A 14,762-nucleotide genomic window follows, 5' to 3' on the forward strand; every position below is an offset into this window, starting at 1 on the left:
AATGGGGAGCCTTATGTTGTGATGGCAATATTTTCAGTTCTACCAAGGCTAAAGGCGGAGATCATTCAGAAATTAAGGGAGAGTCAGAAGATGTAGCATCTATTCTTCCAAAACATTACATACCCAGCATCACACTTCAAGGTGAACCACAAGTGTGTATAAATCATCTTAAATAGGGTTTGTGGGATCAGGGAAGGTCTTCCAATATTGATTCACTAACTAGGAATGCTTTAATTATACAAACTGTTCTAACTACAGAAAGACACTGAACAATCCAAAAGAAAAGAGCTATTAATTGCAGAAATCTATTTTGCATTAGCACAGAAACATAACAAGGCTATCAAAATAGAAAAAACACAGAAATCTGAAGATTTTGGGATCCATTTACTCCAGAAACCTATGCTTCACAAAAAGGCAAAGAGGCAACAATATTTACACACAGGATGGGGCATAAAAAGGAGCTTCAAGATTCCTTTCTTTGATATGCCCAAATAATACTTGAGTGGTATGGGAATGCAGATAGCAATTTCGGATTTCTTTCCATTATCCAGCTGGTGAGCTTGCTGCTTGGAAATTATATAGAAAAATCAAGTTAATTTCAAATACCAATCTAAAGCCTAATATTTTTGAAGAATAGCCAGGTAACCTTTAATCAACTTATTTTTGAGCAGAAATAATTTGGCACAGAAATTAATACTGTTACAATCTTGAATAGATCTTTTTTCCCACTCTCCAAAACAGAGAACAATTAGTTGCTCGTAATGACAAGGTTGGAGCTCTATAGAACATGCAATCTCTCCACTGCAAAATAAACAAAAATTGCATAGCTTAAATAAATTTAGGACAATGCATTTGCGAAAGTGAGAAGAGCAAAAAAAAGGCAAATAATACACATGGGTTTTTAATTTGTCAATTACTTTCCCTATCAACTGTCTCACTAATGGTAATAATTTAATGAAGTTGTTTTGGATCAATCCAGCTGGTTTGAACATTTATGCATGATTTATTTTAAAAAGTGCATAGATGAGATTTATGAAATCTAGCTACACTGAGAATGCATGAAATGTCTAAGTTCTGAATAAACCCTATTCTGCTATCCCTTCTCTCTTCGCCAACCTTCATTGGTCCTATTTCCCCGTCCATCAAAATTTGTGTCATGATTTAAGGCGTCTTCCTCCCATTTCTAAAACCACCTCCCACCCCCTTCACTCCTCTGACTCTGGCCCTCTTTGCATTCTTCAAAAACTCAACACAGTTTGTATCACAGCCTTCAGGAGCCAACATAACCCCATACACTGGAACTCTCTCTTCAGCTTTGCTATCTCTCTCCTTCAAAACTTACCTTTGATTGTGCTTACAATCTTCCCAAAATCTACCCTCCCCCTTGTTTGCTTCATGTCTAGTGTCCTCCCATCACCCCCTGAAGAAGCACTCTAGGACATTTTATTGCAATAAATGAGCACTATAAATGCGAGTTGTAATTTCCAAATTTAAAACATGCCAGAATCACCCAACAGAAGTCTGTAGCCTACTATTCCAAATTGATACATTCTTTGGCCATATCAATTTTTACGAATATTACAACAGCCACACATCCATCATCACAACTTCATTCAAAATATAAAATCAATAATTTAAAATGATGTGAAACTAATCCATTTAGGCCTGAGGTGATTTAAGAGAAAGCCAGTCCCGGTGTATTCTGTACCTGCTGAACTGTTGGTGCGTAAGAACCAAACCCTCTAATCTGATGGGAAATTTCACATCACAACTTCCAACCATGTTCTGGATTTTAAAATCAAGAAACTTTGCTGGAAATCCAAGTTTCTGAACAACACGTGCATATTTCCTAGCTGCTAATCGAGACTGTTCCTCACTGTTAGGTTGAAGAAAAAAAAAAAGATTCCACGTTAATTAAAATCCTATATATGTATCATGAGTAACCTTGCACAAATTACATTATATTTTTAATGATTTCAAAATAGAAACAGGATATTATACCTTTTAGCTCCAGTGCAAACCATCTTGCCTGAACTGAAGATTAGTGCTGTAGTTCTGGGTTCTCTTATTCGCATTATCACTGCAGCAAACCGCTATTAAGCATAAGCCAGAACAAACTTAAGTCAAAGTCATAAAAGTCTACTTCTTCAATAGCAATATATTGTAAAGTGAATGGCAAGTGCTGCAGAAAAAAGTACTTTGACCAAAACCCATGAAAAACGGACAAAATATTGTAAGTTATAACATCACAGTGAGCTTCCGGAACAAAATTGAAAGTTACAGGTGAGAAATTCCAAACATTTTTGAAAGGGGTCCTGATGTAAATAGAAGGTCCAATTTTAATAGCTTTTTAAAAGCAACATGCAAGTTAGAGGAGCCTCTTTTTAAAAAAAAATACTGACGAAAGCCCCATTTAGGCTCAACATCATTGTGGTGCCCTGCAAAACTATAATACTCCTCTAATGGCACCAATTTACTCTGGGGAAAAAATCCAAATCTGTGTTCATTTATTTCCCCTCCATGCTCAAATTTATTCACTGGGGCACAGTTCCACAGGCAACACTTGCCATTTCACAGTTCATCCAACTTGCCATTATTTGGGGGAGAGTCCTGACTGCTAGACCTGCCAGGCTATTTAACTGTGGAGGGCATCAGTGCAATCCTACCTCAAATAAGTCTGTATTTTCTCATTTACAATAAGGCTGTTTACGATGATTGGGGTGGGAACTCTAGCTGATATTTCCCTTTCCTAGCTTCTGGAGGTAGGGGAGTTCCTGTGATATTCTACCCATTCCTGGTTAGGATTAAGTATCGGTGCAGATTGGAGACATGATCTGGGACTTTTCTCTTCCATATGCCTCCAAGGAGAGAAATTTTACTGAGCCTTTACAAGTCAATTTGGTAGAAAAATAAATCCGTCATCTTAAGTTCCAGTAAAAAAAAACAAATTACATAAGAACTATGCCCATACACACTTTCTGTCAATTCCATGGAAATTTCTCATGGAAACTAATCACACTAATTATACTCTTCTCTGTAGTGGAGGCACAGCAATGCCAGTACTAGAAGTAGAGTGCAATTCCATAGACAGTTTCATTCTAAATATAGACATAGAAATTTCAAATTGAAATAAACATAAGGGCAAATAATATCTGCCCATCCTGGTCTCAATTATTCTTTGTCCTCTAACTACACTGGATCTTGACTCCGTGTGCAACATCATGGAAGAACAACTAGGATGTTTAAGCGCATTAGCCTACTTTCAGTGCAACCTTAATTTGATACATAATATTTAAATATTCTCACTTTTAAAAAAAGAACTTTATTTCACAAATGTCTGTTATTTCTTGTAATATATCCATTTCTTCCTCAAGAGATGAACAGAAGCATGGTCCTAAATTCCTGTCAATGGATCTAAGATGGCCACCAAAAGGAAGCAGTATTCCCCAGGCAGAGAAGCCATATCTTCAATGACCCAGCCAAGACTTGCAAAATCAGACATTTACAACTACACACCTAGAAGCTTTCTAATAACCTCCTTTGGTCTATTGGGAAAAAACTCAAATTTACTTGTCCTGGAATACAACTATTTGCATACATTAAAAATTGATTTCTGGAATCAAGAGTGACTTATTAATTCTGATATAAAATGCTGTATATGTAGTAAATTGCTGAGAGAGAAAAACTTATAGTACATAGTGCAGTGGACCAGAAAAATAAACCTTTTACATGAAAATTTCACTTATTACCAGAGTAAAATGGGTGCAAGACTGAAACTGCGGCAATAGAAAAATCAAATCCTTTATAAAATAATAGATGCATATCTTGTTTGAAAGAATTACCTTTGGATTATATTCTGCATTTCTTGCACATAGAGCTATTCTCTTCAGGTCCAATTTGCAGGCCAAATTAACAGTGGAAACAATATTTCTGTGAAAAAATTGGAAGCAAAAGTCATGTGCTTCATCGAATAAAATGTACACTGACAGTTTTAATAGGTGTGCTCGATAGTTCAGACCACTCATTTGAAGGTTATTGGTTTTTAGTGTACTTCAATCTCTATCACTTGCACACATGTGTGCGTGCACACACACGAAGAGCAGGATGCAAACATTAGCCTCATATGACCAAATTTGTATCAAATTAGTAATCTTGAAATGCAAGTCTCAACTTGGCTCAGCATTAATGCTCGTTTTGAGTAAGGAGGTTGAGGCTTAGAAATTCCGGCACTGAATGGCCAACAAAGCCTCCAATATGGCAGGCAAGAAATGTGCAGAACATGAAGTATAGAGTAATAAGTTTAGGTATTGGGGTCTTGCAGGACCCGTTTCTAATTTTTGAATGCCCTTGTGCTTCACTCGTCATGTGCTGAACTCAGCACAATGTGTTGCTAACAGGCAGAATGGGCCACATGTTTACCTGAATGTTGAGCAATGTGAAAAGAACTGGGATCAAGTTCCCAACCTCTTGGGATTACTGGGGAAGTGGGTGTCAGAGTTTGCAAGCATTGGGATTATATTGGTGTCTGAGAGGAGATCAGTAGGTGTGGAAGCAGTGGGGATGGGGGTAAGAGAAGCAACAAGGCAGGGAGGCTCCAGAAGGAGTGCCTTGTGGTATGGTTGCTAAAGGAGGAGCTGGTCCTATAATCTGGACTGGGGGAAAAGGGGTCTACCTCCCCTTAGTTTTCTTAATGATTAACGAAGGGAGCCACGCTATGTAAAGTGTTAACGGCTTATGTTGCATTGTGGGGTAGGTAAGGAAAAAATGGCCTCCTACCAACTATGTTTGAGATGCTGACCTTCACTTCTCCTACCCCCCAAAAATCAGCTGCGAACTTGCTTTAAGGAATTTTAAAAATACTTGTGCTTTGATTAATGTGTCAACTATATACACTGGCACTTGGGGTGCGAAGGGTGTTACACCAGTCTTTTGGAAGGAACTGCGCTGGAAAAGACAGCGAGTTTTTATAGCCCTCAGATAATGACTGTGTGTAGGTAGCATCACAGCTTCATAAAGAGCCAGAAGAATGGAATCACAACTAAGTACAAAGGCAGCCATTTGACCCATTTTAATCCAACCATTGTTACGATCCTATTAGAGACCATTAACATTAAAAAGAGAAATCCAAACACCCAGTAATTAACTGACAGCACTACACCACAATATTTCATATTTTTGTATAAAAACAAACTTTATTGTACAGAGAGAGTTAAGCAAAGCAAGCATTATTAACTTTAAACAATGGTATAGTGTTTAACTACTTATGCTATAACTCAGTTCTACTCTCTAATCTTCCACTAAGTGCTCCCTTATACGTCGCAAACATCTTGAAGGTTCATTCAATTCTTTAGGGACTAACCCAACTGTATGCTACAGCCCTCAGAAATTTACTTCAATTCTCCTCAGTATTCCAACTTTCTCCAAAGTACAAGAGTTTATGGGGACCCTTCCATTATCTTATGAATAAGTGACTCTCCAACTTTTCCTTAAAGGCCTCACAACTGTGGGCTCCTCAGCACCATGTCCAAGCTAGCAGCCGATAACCAATTGCCTTTTCACAGCCTTTAAAACTAACTCTGCTGACTGTTTTCTGCCACAGAGCTCCGTGAGGATCACCGTAAATTTCTTCCTCCAGCTTCAATCTAGAGGAATCTTCCAAATTTTTTCCCCTCAAATTCCAAACAGAGCTCGAGCTCATACCAGCATTCCACATGATGAACTATAAAGTTAGTATTTTCTCTGCTTAAAATGCAGGCTGGACTAACATTTATCTCCTTTTGCTCTCTTCACTCAGTGGGATGCAGCCTGCACAAGACTAAATTTGCAACTGCCTTCTGTAAGAAAACCCCCTGAATTAAACAAAACAAACCTTCTAATGTTGACAGCTGATATCCATGACAAAATGATATGCTTTTGGATGTTTAAACAGAATGCAAAGTAATTAATTTGTGAACTAGTTTGCAGAATGAAAGCTAATTCATATGGGGAGAGTGACTGCCCTTGACATCCAGGCAGCATTTGACCAAGTGTGGCATCAAGGAGCCCTAGCAAAACTGAAGTCAATGGGAATCAGGGGGAAAACTCTCCACAAGTTGGAGTCATACCTAGCACAAAAGGAGGATGGTTGTGATTGTTGGAGGTCAATCATCTCAGCTCCAGGTGCTCCTCAGGGTAATGTCCTCAGCCCAACCATGTTCAGCTGCTACATCAATGTCCTTCCTTCCACCATAAGGTCAGAAGTGGGGATGTTCGTTGATGATTGCACAATGTTCAGCACCATTCGTAACTCCTCAGATACTGAAGCAGTCCATGTCCAAATGCAGCAAGACCTGGACAATATCTAGGCTTGGGCTGACAAGTGGCAAGTAACATTTGTGTCACACAAGTACCAGGCAATGATGGTTAGATCATCACCGTCACCCCTTGACGTTGAATGGCATTACCATCACTGAATCCCTCATGATCCTAGGGGTTACCATTGACCATAAACTGAACTGGACTAGCCATATAAATACTGTGGAGGCTAGGAATCCTGCGGCGAGTAACTCACCTCTTGACTCCCCAAAGCCTGTCCACTATCTAAAGGTCACCCAGGAGTGTGATGGAATATTCCCCACTTGCCTGGATGCGTGCAGCTCCCACAACACTCAAGAAGCTTGACACCATCCAGGACAAAGCAGCCCACTTGATTGGCACCACATCCACAAACATTCACTCCCTCCACCACCAACATGTAACTTTATTTACAAGACAGCAGCAGCAACTACATGTGTGCATCAAACTCCATAACTGAAGAAGAACTCTCCCTGTAGAGGCTCCCTGCACTGTTAACACATTGGTTTACAGAGGATGTGATCTTGCAACACAGGATTATTCTTAGAACTACAGTCCTACATTTCCCAAAACTATAATTACTGCAGTGTTGTGAATAACTAGTTTACAATTCCTATATTTTAGAATATAACTTTTAGTTTTAGGAATTAAATGGTCAACTGTAAGATAAGTGTAACTACTTGGTTAAGAAACTAGTTTGCATCTAATATAAAGGCAAATCAAACAAGCCTAGGTTAAAAGGTAACCTGTGTTTATCTTACAAGGTCAGGGTTGGAAGTGGAAAATAAAAATAAACAATGGGTGACCCATCTCTGGACCTCTTAGTAGCAGCAGTGTGTACCATCTACAAGAATCACTACAGACTTCACCAATGCTCCTTAGACAGCACCTTCCATACCCACAACCACTACCACTGCCACAAGGGCAGCAGATAGATGGGAACACCACCACCTGGAAGTTCCCCTCCAAGTCACTCACCATACTGACCTGGAAATATTTCACCATTCCTTCACTGTTTCTGGGTCAAAATCCTGGAACTCCCTTCCTAACAGCACTGTGGGTGTACCTACGCTGCAGTGGTTCAAGGAGGTAGCTCACCACCACCAAAGGCAAATCAAACAAGCCTAGGTTAAAAGGTAACCTGTGTTCATCTTACAAGGTCAGGGTTGAAAGTGGGGGAAAAAAGTAAACAATGGGTGACCCATCTCTGGACCTCTTAGTGGAACCAGGGAGTCTGGAGAGAGGGCATTTATATCCATTAGGGAGATAAATTATTCATATGGTTCAAGGAGGCAGCTCACCGCCATCTTCAAGGGCAATTAGGGATGGACAATAATGCTGGCCCAGCCAGCGAAACCTGGTTTGTTTTTTTATGGCCTTGCTAAGGTGTGGCACAACTTTTAGTAACTGGTGCATTTGTACTTCAAGATCCCATTGTTCCTCTACCCAACTTATACTTGCGCTTTCCAAATAATAAGTGACCTCCCTATTCTTCCTACCAAAATATACCACTGTACATTTCTGTTGAACTTCATTTTCCCATGCGGCAAGATGATCAATCTCCTCCTGTAATTTATTTCAGTCCTCCTTAGGGACTATCCCTCCCTCCCCAATTTGGCATCAGAAAATTTAGAAAATGTTTTTTAAATCCAAATCGTTAATGTAAATTGTGAACATCCAAACACCGTTCCTTGTGGAACACAACTTCCCACCTCCTGCCATTTTGAATAACTACCCTTCACTCCCATTCTCAGCTTTCTGACCTGATGGCAAGAAGAAATCTGTTCACCCACTTGTTCCCTAGTTCATCATTCTCAGACCTTATTCATTAGTATATAATGGGGCACCTTATTGAAGACCCTTAGATATGATTTATCAGAATTTTAAATCACATTACCATGTCAACTCTGCTACCTCTGCAAAAAATTCAATAAAATTGTCAAGCAAATTTTTCCCTTGTGAAATCTATGCTGGCTGACTATTCATTGTATTTTTTTTCTAGATATTATTCTATTCTTTCCTTTAGTAAGGATTCCATTATTTTTCCTACCACTAATGTTAAGCTGACTGGTCTATAATCGCTTGGGCATGTTCTGTCCACCTTTTTAAATATAGGAATGGTGTTAGCTAGACGCCATAGAATTGTTACAGGCGGCCACTTGGCCCATTATGTCTGTACCAGCTCTCCGAATGAGCAACTCACCTGGTACCTCTCCCCCCCACCTTCTTTCCCTAACCCTGCACATTCTTCCCTTTTGAATGCTTCAATTAAACCTGCCTCCATCACACACTCAGGCAGTGCATTCCCAACCCTAACCACTCACTGCGTAAAAAAAGTTTCTCCTCATGTCACTTTTGCTTCCTTTGCTAATTACTTTAAATTTGTGCCATTATTTTTGATCCTTTCACGAGCAGGAACAATTCTCCATATCCATTCTGTGCAGACCCCTCATGATTTTGAATACCTCTATCAAACCTCCTCTCAGCCTTATTTTCGTTAAGGAAAAGAGTCCTAACTTCTCCAATCTATCTCATAATTGAAGTTCCTCATCCTTGCTCATTCCTGTGAACTTCTTCTGCACAGACTCCAATGCCTTCTTATCCTTCCTGAAGTGTGGTACTCAGAACTGGACGTGATACTCCAACTGAGGTCAAACTAGTGACTTATACAAATTCAACATTACCTCCTTGCTCTTGTACTCTATGCCCCTATCACTAAAGCCCAGGATCCTGTATGCTTTATTAACTGCTCTCTCCACCTGTCCTGCCACCTTCAATGATTTATGTACATATACACCCAGGTCCCTCTGCTCCTCCATCCCCTTTAGAGCTGTACCCCGAATTGTAAATGCTCTTTCCATATTTTTCCTACAAAGTTGAATCACCTCACACTTCTCTGCATTGAACTTAATTTACCACTTGGCTGCCCATTCCACCAACTTTTCTATGTCCCTTTGAAGTTCTGCACTATCCTCCTCAATTTTTCCAAGTTTTGTATCCTCTGCAAACTTTGAAATTGTACATGAAGGTCTAGGTCATTATTATATATAACAGTGATGCCTCGGGAACTCCACTACAAACCTTCCTCCAGCTCAAAAAACAGCCATTAACCACTTCCCTCCATTTCCTGTCCTTTAGCCAATTTTGTATCCATGTTACCACTGTCCCTTTTATGAGCTATACTCAAGTCTGTTGTGTGACACTGTATCATATGCCTTTTGGAATTCCATAGACACCACGTCAACAGCATTGCCCTCATCAATACTCTGCTACCTCTTCAAAAAACTCCAGCAAGTTAGTCAAGCATGATTTTCCCTGAAGAAATCCATGTTGGCTTTCCTTAATTAACCCACATTTGTCCAGGTGACTATTCATTTTGTCCCAAATTATTGATTCTAATTGTTTAGCTTTGGGGCCACTGCTGAGTCCAAGGAATACTCAAAAATTATGGCCAGGGCGTCCATAATTTCCACTCTCACTTCCTTCAGTATCCTTGGATGCATCTCATCTGGTCCTGGTGCCTTATCAATTTTGAGTGCATAGTTGTCCAATATCTCCCCCTTTTCAATTTGAAACCCAGTGTCTGAATTACCCCCTGTTTTACCATGATGTGAGTTGCATCATCTTCCTTCGTAAAGACAGATGCAAAGTATTCATTTGGTACCTCAGCTATGCCCTCTGCCTCTGTGTAAAATCCCTTTTTGGTCCCTTATCAGCCTTACTCCTCCTTTTATCACCCCTTCACTATTTATATGCCTACAGAAGAATTTGGGATTCCCTTTTATGCAAGTTTCCGGTCCCTCTTCATACTCCCTCTTTGCTTCTCTTATTTGCTTCTTCACTTCTCTGAACTTTCGATATTCAGCTTGGTTTTCAACTACATTTTCTTTTGCCTGTCCTCTGGCACTGCACCTTTTCCTAACAACTTAAATATATGTAGTAATGCCTCTCGTATCTCTTCTCTAGATGCTTGTAAAACTTATGGATGCAGTCCATCCGGACCAGGGGCTTTATCACCTGAGTTTGATTAGAGGAGTCGTATTATCCTCATGAGAACAGCACTCGTCCTCAACCTCCAAGAGTTTCATGAAAATACTGCATTTGCACGTTAGTTGCCCATTAAGCTCAACATTTGGCTACGGGCCAAGTGCTGGAAAATGAGATTAGAATAGACAGCTGCTTGATGGCCAGCAAGAACAAAATGGGCTGAAGGGCCTATTTCTGTGCTGTATAACTCTATAGAAATTTAAGGCTGCTACTTAATAGTCTAAGTACAGTATTTTTTAATGATGTGCTTTATATTCCTGCAATGAGACTCAATCCTCCTGTCCGGAAAGTGAGTTATTGAAAGTAAACTCTCATTTCTACAGGTTGTTAGAGATTTGAAAAAGTTAAATTTCATCTTTCTCCCCTCCCTCCCTCCCCTGTCCGATTTTCCTTTCTGTCTCCATTTCTCTTTTCATATCTATTTGGACTAATTCATCCCATTTCTTGATCTGTCCTTCCTTTGTTTAATTTTCAAACCTTAAATCTAATTAAAGATATAGACCATTCATCCCATTATTTATCAAGATCTCCCACTGACTTTCCATACCATTATTAGTTCGTGTCCAGCAGTTTTCATGGGAAACAATTTGAGCTGATGGGTGAGGGAAAAGTCAAACTAATAGTGCATGCTGCGAGATGCCCGCTCCAGCAAAACCTGAGCAAATATATTACCAGATGTTCTGTGATGTTTTAGAGAACGTGCCGTTTCATCCCATGTTATGTACAATAGATCAGGAACACTAATATACAGTAATTCAACAAATCTAATTGCATTTTGGTTGCAAAGTTGAGAGAGTGCAAGTTGTTACAAATACAAAGTTTATAAGATAGTTGTGTTTTGGGACTGTCTCCAATTTAAAGGTAAAAAGCAAGGTGAATCTTCCAGCCTCGTTTAAATCCTCACAAACTCGGTCTCTTCAATCCAAGTGTGAGCTCCCACCGCCTTCTATGTAAGAAATAGTAAAGATAGCATTTTCCTGCTTCAGGTAGAGCACTGGCTACCTCTCCCTCTCTTTTCACAGACTTCCTTTGGCCCTGTGAATGTCAGGGATATCTTAGAAAATTCCTGTAACCTGATACTACAAGGGCTGCACAGAATCCTGCCCAAGAACACGTTTGGGTAGCTTGGTTGTCTATGGTTAAAGTGGGGCCCAGGTTGTTTTATTGGCAAGAAGTTGTAATATGTTCATACCAGTAAACAATGGCAAGAGCACCTGTGTTGACTGTGGGTAGACTGTTAGTCTACAAGTCTTACAGGGAGGTGTCAGGAATGTCAGTTCAAAGTATAACCTTTTATAAAACCTATCTATTTAATCCCAAGCTAGAATAGAATTTGGGGGTCGAGAGGATAGCTAATTACCATTTCTACCTGGATACAAGGCCTATGTGATTTACATTTCCATGGAGATGGGCTTTGAGAGAAGAGCATCCCATAGCAAGCCCTTGTAGTATCAGGTTACAGGAATTTAAGATGTCCCTGAAATTCATAGTGACAATGGGAATCTGTGAAAAGGGAGATAGAGGCAGTCAGTGCTGCACCTGAAGCAGGAAAATGCTATCTCTAATATTTATTACATAGAAGGCGGTGGGAGCTCATGTTCAGATTGAAGAGACCAAGTTTTAGAGGATTTAAACAAGGCTGGAAGATTCACCTTGCTTTGGCTAGACAGAGGAATCTCCAGGGTAACCTTCGCTTGTGAAAGCCAGTTTGGGGATTAGAAGTTACCCGCTAGAAAAGGAAATAGGAAGCAGGCAGTCAGGAGCAGAGAATAGCTTATAACTGGTTCTGGGAGAATAGAGTGTCCACTTAAGGGACAGAGTAAAGCATGGGATTGTCAGTTGTGTTACAAGTCACGTGGAGTATCTTTACTGAAGTTTAAAGCATAAGTTACCTACAAAAAGTGTCAGTCAATGTTGCTTTTAGTTTGTTTATTACAATTGAAGTCTTAAAACTTGAACCTGGTCATGTGATCCTGGAGTCAGTCCCTGGAAGTTCAAATATCTTTTCAAAAGTTATTAGTCTCTACAGGAACCACAGCAAATTGGGGACTCTTGCGAGATTTCAAATCTACAAGCTGAGACGAGTGCACTGGGATTTGCCAGGGTTTAAATGTACAAGGTTTCAGTGGTTTTTGCTGTATTCATTGAAAGGTTAACATGGCTATGTCTATTGTTGAAATGTTCCTCAAGAGAGAAGACCTGCCTGTGAGTGCCTTGCAACAGTTAAAAGTTAGTGAAGCATCTTGAATTGGAAAGAGATAGAGAAAAGCAAAATATTGTGTTCAAGAAAGAAAGAGAAAGCAAGGGAAATGTGAAAAGTTGAATTATAATTCCAAAGGAAAGAGAAAGGAAAAGACATTGTTGCAAGAGTAAAATAAAAGGGAAACCTTGAATTGTAAACAGAGGGAAGCCAGAAAATTTGAATGGACGGAGAAAGGCTTCAATTACATAAACAGGGAACAGTAGGGAGACTTGACGATGCTTTAACTCCTCATTTTCATTTGGCAAGTATTCACTTAGTGAATAGTGAGGAAAGAGTTGAAATGTATTTTGTCTCATTTAAGACAATTACTAGAAAGTGAGAATGGTCACAAGAAATTTGGACAGTTGCATTACAAAGTCTTTTGGTAGGGAAAGCATTGGAGGTATATTTGTCCCTTTCAGATGAACAGTCTGCAGATTATGGTAAGGTTAAATCTGCTGTACTTATGCATACAAGTTTGTTCCCGAAACAAACACAAAAGTTTTGAAATCAGACTTGAGATTTGCTCAGGAAAAGGAAATGGTATTTGATAGATGGTATAAAGCTATGAAGCTTGAACAAGATTTTGAAAACCTTAGAGAGGTGTTGTTTATGTAAGAATTTAAAAACAGCATTCCTTTAGGAACAAGGCTCCACCTGGAAGGCCGTCAAGTTTCTAAAATAAGAGAAGCTGTTGTTATGGCAGATGGCTAAGAACTATCCCACAAACATATAAGTGGCAGCAAGCCTTTGTTTGAAAACCCATGTACAGAAACTGGAGAGATAAAAGAAGTGATAACGAACACTGTACTAGTTACACAAGGAGATAGCTGAAATGGGAAGATAGATGCTCAAGAGTAGTAAAAAAAAAGGACAGTGTGGGAGATAAGTATGGTTCAAGGGGACCAACATGGTACTTTCACAACAAAACAGGGCATGTAAAAGTAGATTGCTGGAAATTAAAAGCTAACTGGTGCTTGTAGGCAAGTCTATTGGTTTTGGAGATGAGAATTTTTTTTTTCCCCCAAGGGTTGAGTGTCTTTGAAACTCTCTTTGTCAAAAGGAGGTGAAAGCAGAGTCTATGAATATTTAAGGCAGAACTAGATAGATTCTTGATTAATAAGGGGATGACAGGTTATCGGGGGTAGGAAGGAATGTGGGGTTGAGGTTACATTCAGAGCAACCATGATCTTATTGGATGGTGGAGCATGACCAAGGGGCTGAGTGGCCTACTCCTTTTCGTATGTTCTCCAGAAAATGCTGTACCAGTGAATGAAGCTTGTGACAAAGTGATACCATTCTATGTATTTACAGTGGGTGTAAATTTGAACATGAAAGATTATGGGAGTTTTATATTCAAGGGTGAAGTAACTCCATTTTTGTCAAAGGGGCCAAAATGATTGTTAATCTTAGAAAAATGGGGTTGGCTCAATTCCTGATGTTAGCAAAAGACATGAATTTTTCTCCAGAAGGTTTGCTAAATATAAGTGTACAGATGCAGGGCATTGATGGAAATGGTTTACTTGCTCCATTGTGTAGAGTGAATTTAGAGTGTGCTTTAGTCAGTAGTTCAGTTGTTGTGGAGTGGTGTCCAAATTCTGATACTGACCTTTTCTTAGGGAGCAATCTTAACTTGAGACGATGTACTGCCTCCAAGCATTTTTCAAAATCCACTGAAGTTGTTAAAAATAAGGATTTATCAACAAGGTCAAAGGACTTGGAAAAACATATGCTCATCTTGAAATCTGTTGGAAAGAACAATGGTGTGACTCAAGAGGTGTCCAAAGAGTCAGAAGCTCAGACTGAAGTTAAAAAGAACATTGAAACCTCAGATTGACAAGAGTTAAAAACAACTGGAAAGGAATTGAAGTTGTCTGAATTAAACCTGCTGGCAAAACCCAAAGCAGAATACACCAGCAGCACTCTCAGGTGATGGAGAAACAAAGGAACACTGCTTTAAAACAAAATGATTTGACTGTAACTAATGCTGATATTGAGAAACTATTGAGGAAGAATGCCGGTTCTGGAATGCAAATTAAAAGTTTAGAATGATGAAGCTGTTGGTTTTGCGAGAGGAGTTCAGCAAAGTTCATGCTGAGTGGGCAAAATACTTTAAAATAATTCCTGAATTGGCTATAAA

General features: G+C 39.5%; 1 protein-coding gene across 1 annotated transcript in view; it reads right to left on the reverse strand.

Annotated features, from left to right (window-relative positions):
- LOC144693572 (TATA box-binding protein-like 2) overlaps nucleotides 1-14,762 on the reverse strand; it is a 54,913-nt gene that overhangs the window by 25,557 nt on the left and 14,594 nt on the right. The window contains exons 3-5 of the mRNA XM_078563414.1: nucleotides 3,843-3,930; nucleotides 2,002-2,093; nucleotides 1,709-1,876 (exon numbers count right to left, since the gene is read on the reverse strand). Of these exons, the coding sequence (XP_078419540.1) occupies nucleotides 1,709-1,876; nucleotides 2,002-2,093; nucleotides 3,843-3,930 (348 nt within the window). The remainder of the gene's footprint in view (nucleotides 1-1,708; nucleotides 1,877-2,001; nucleotides 2,094-3,842; nucleotides 3,931-14,762) is intronic.

Source organism: Cetorhinus maximus, chromosome 18 (genome assembly GCF_964194155.1).
Source record: "Cetorhinus maximus chromosome 18, sCetMax3.hap1.1, whole genome shotgun sequence".
NCBI lineage: Eukaryota > Metazoa > Chordata > Chondrichthyes > Lamniformes > Cetorhinidae > Cetorhinus > Cetorhinus maximus.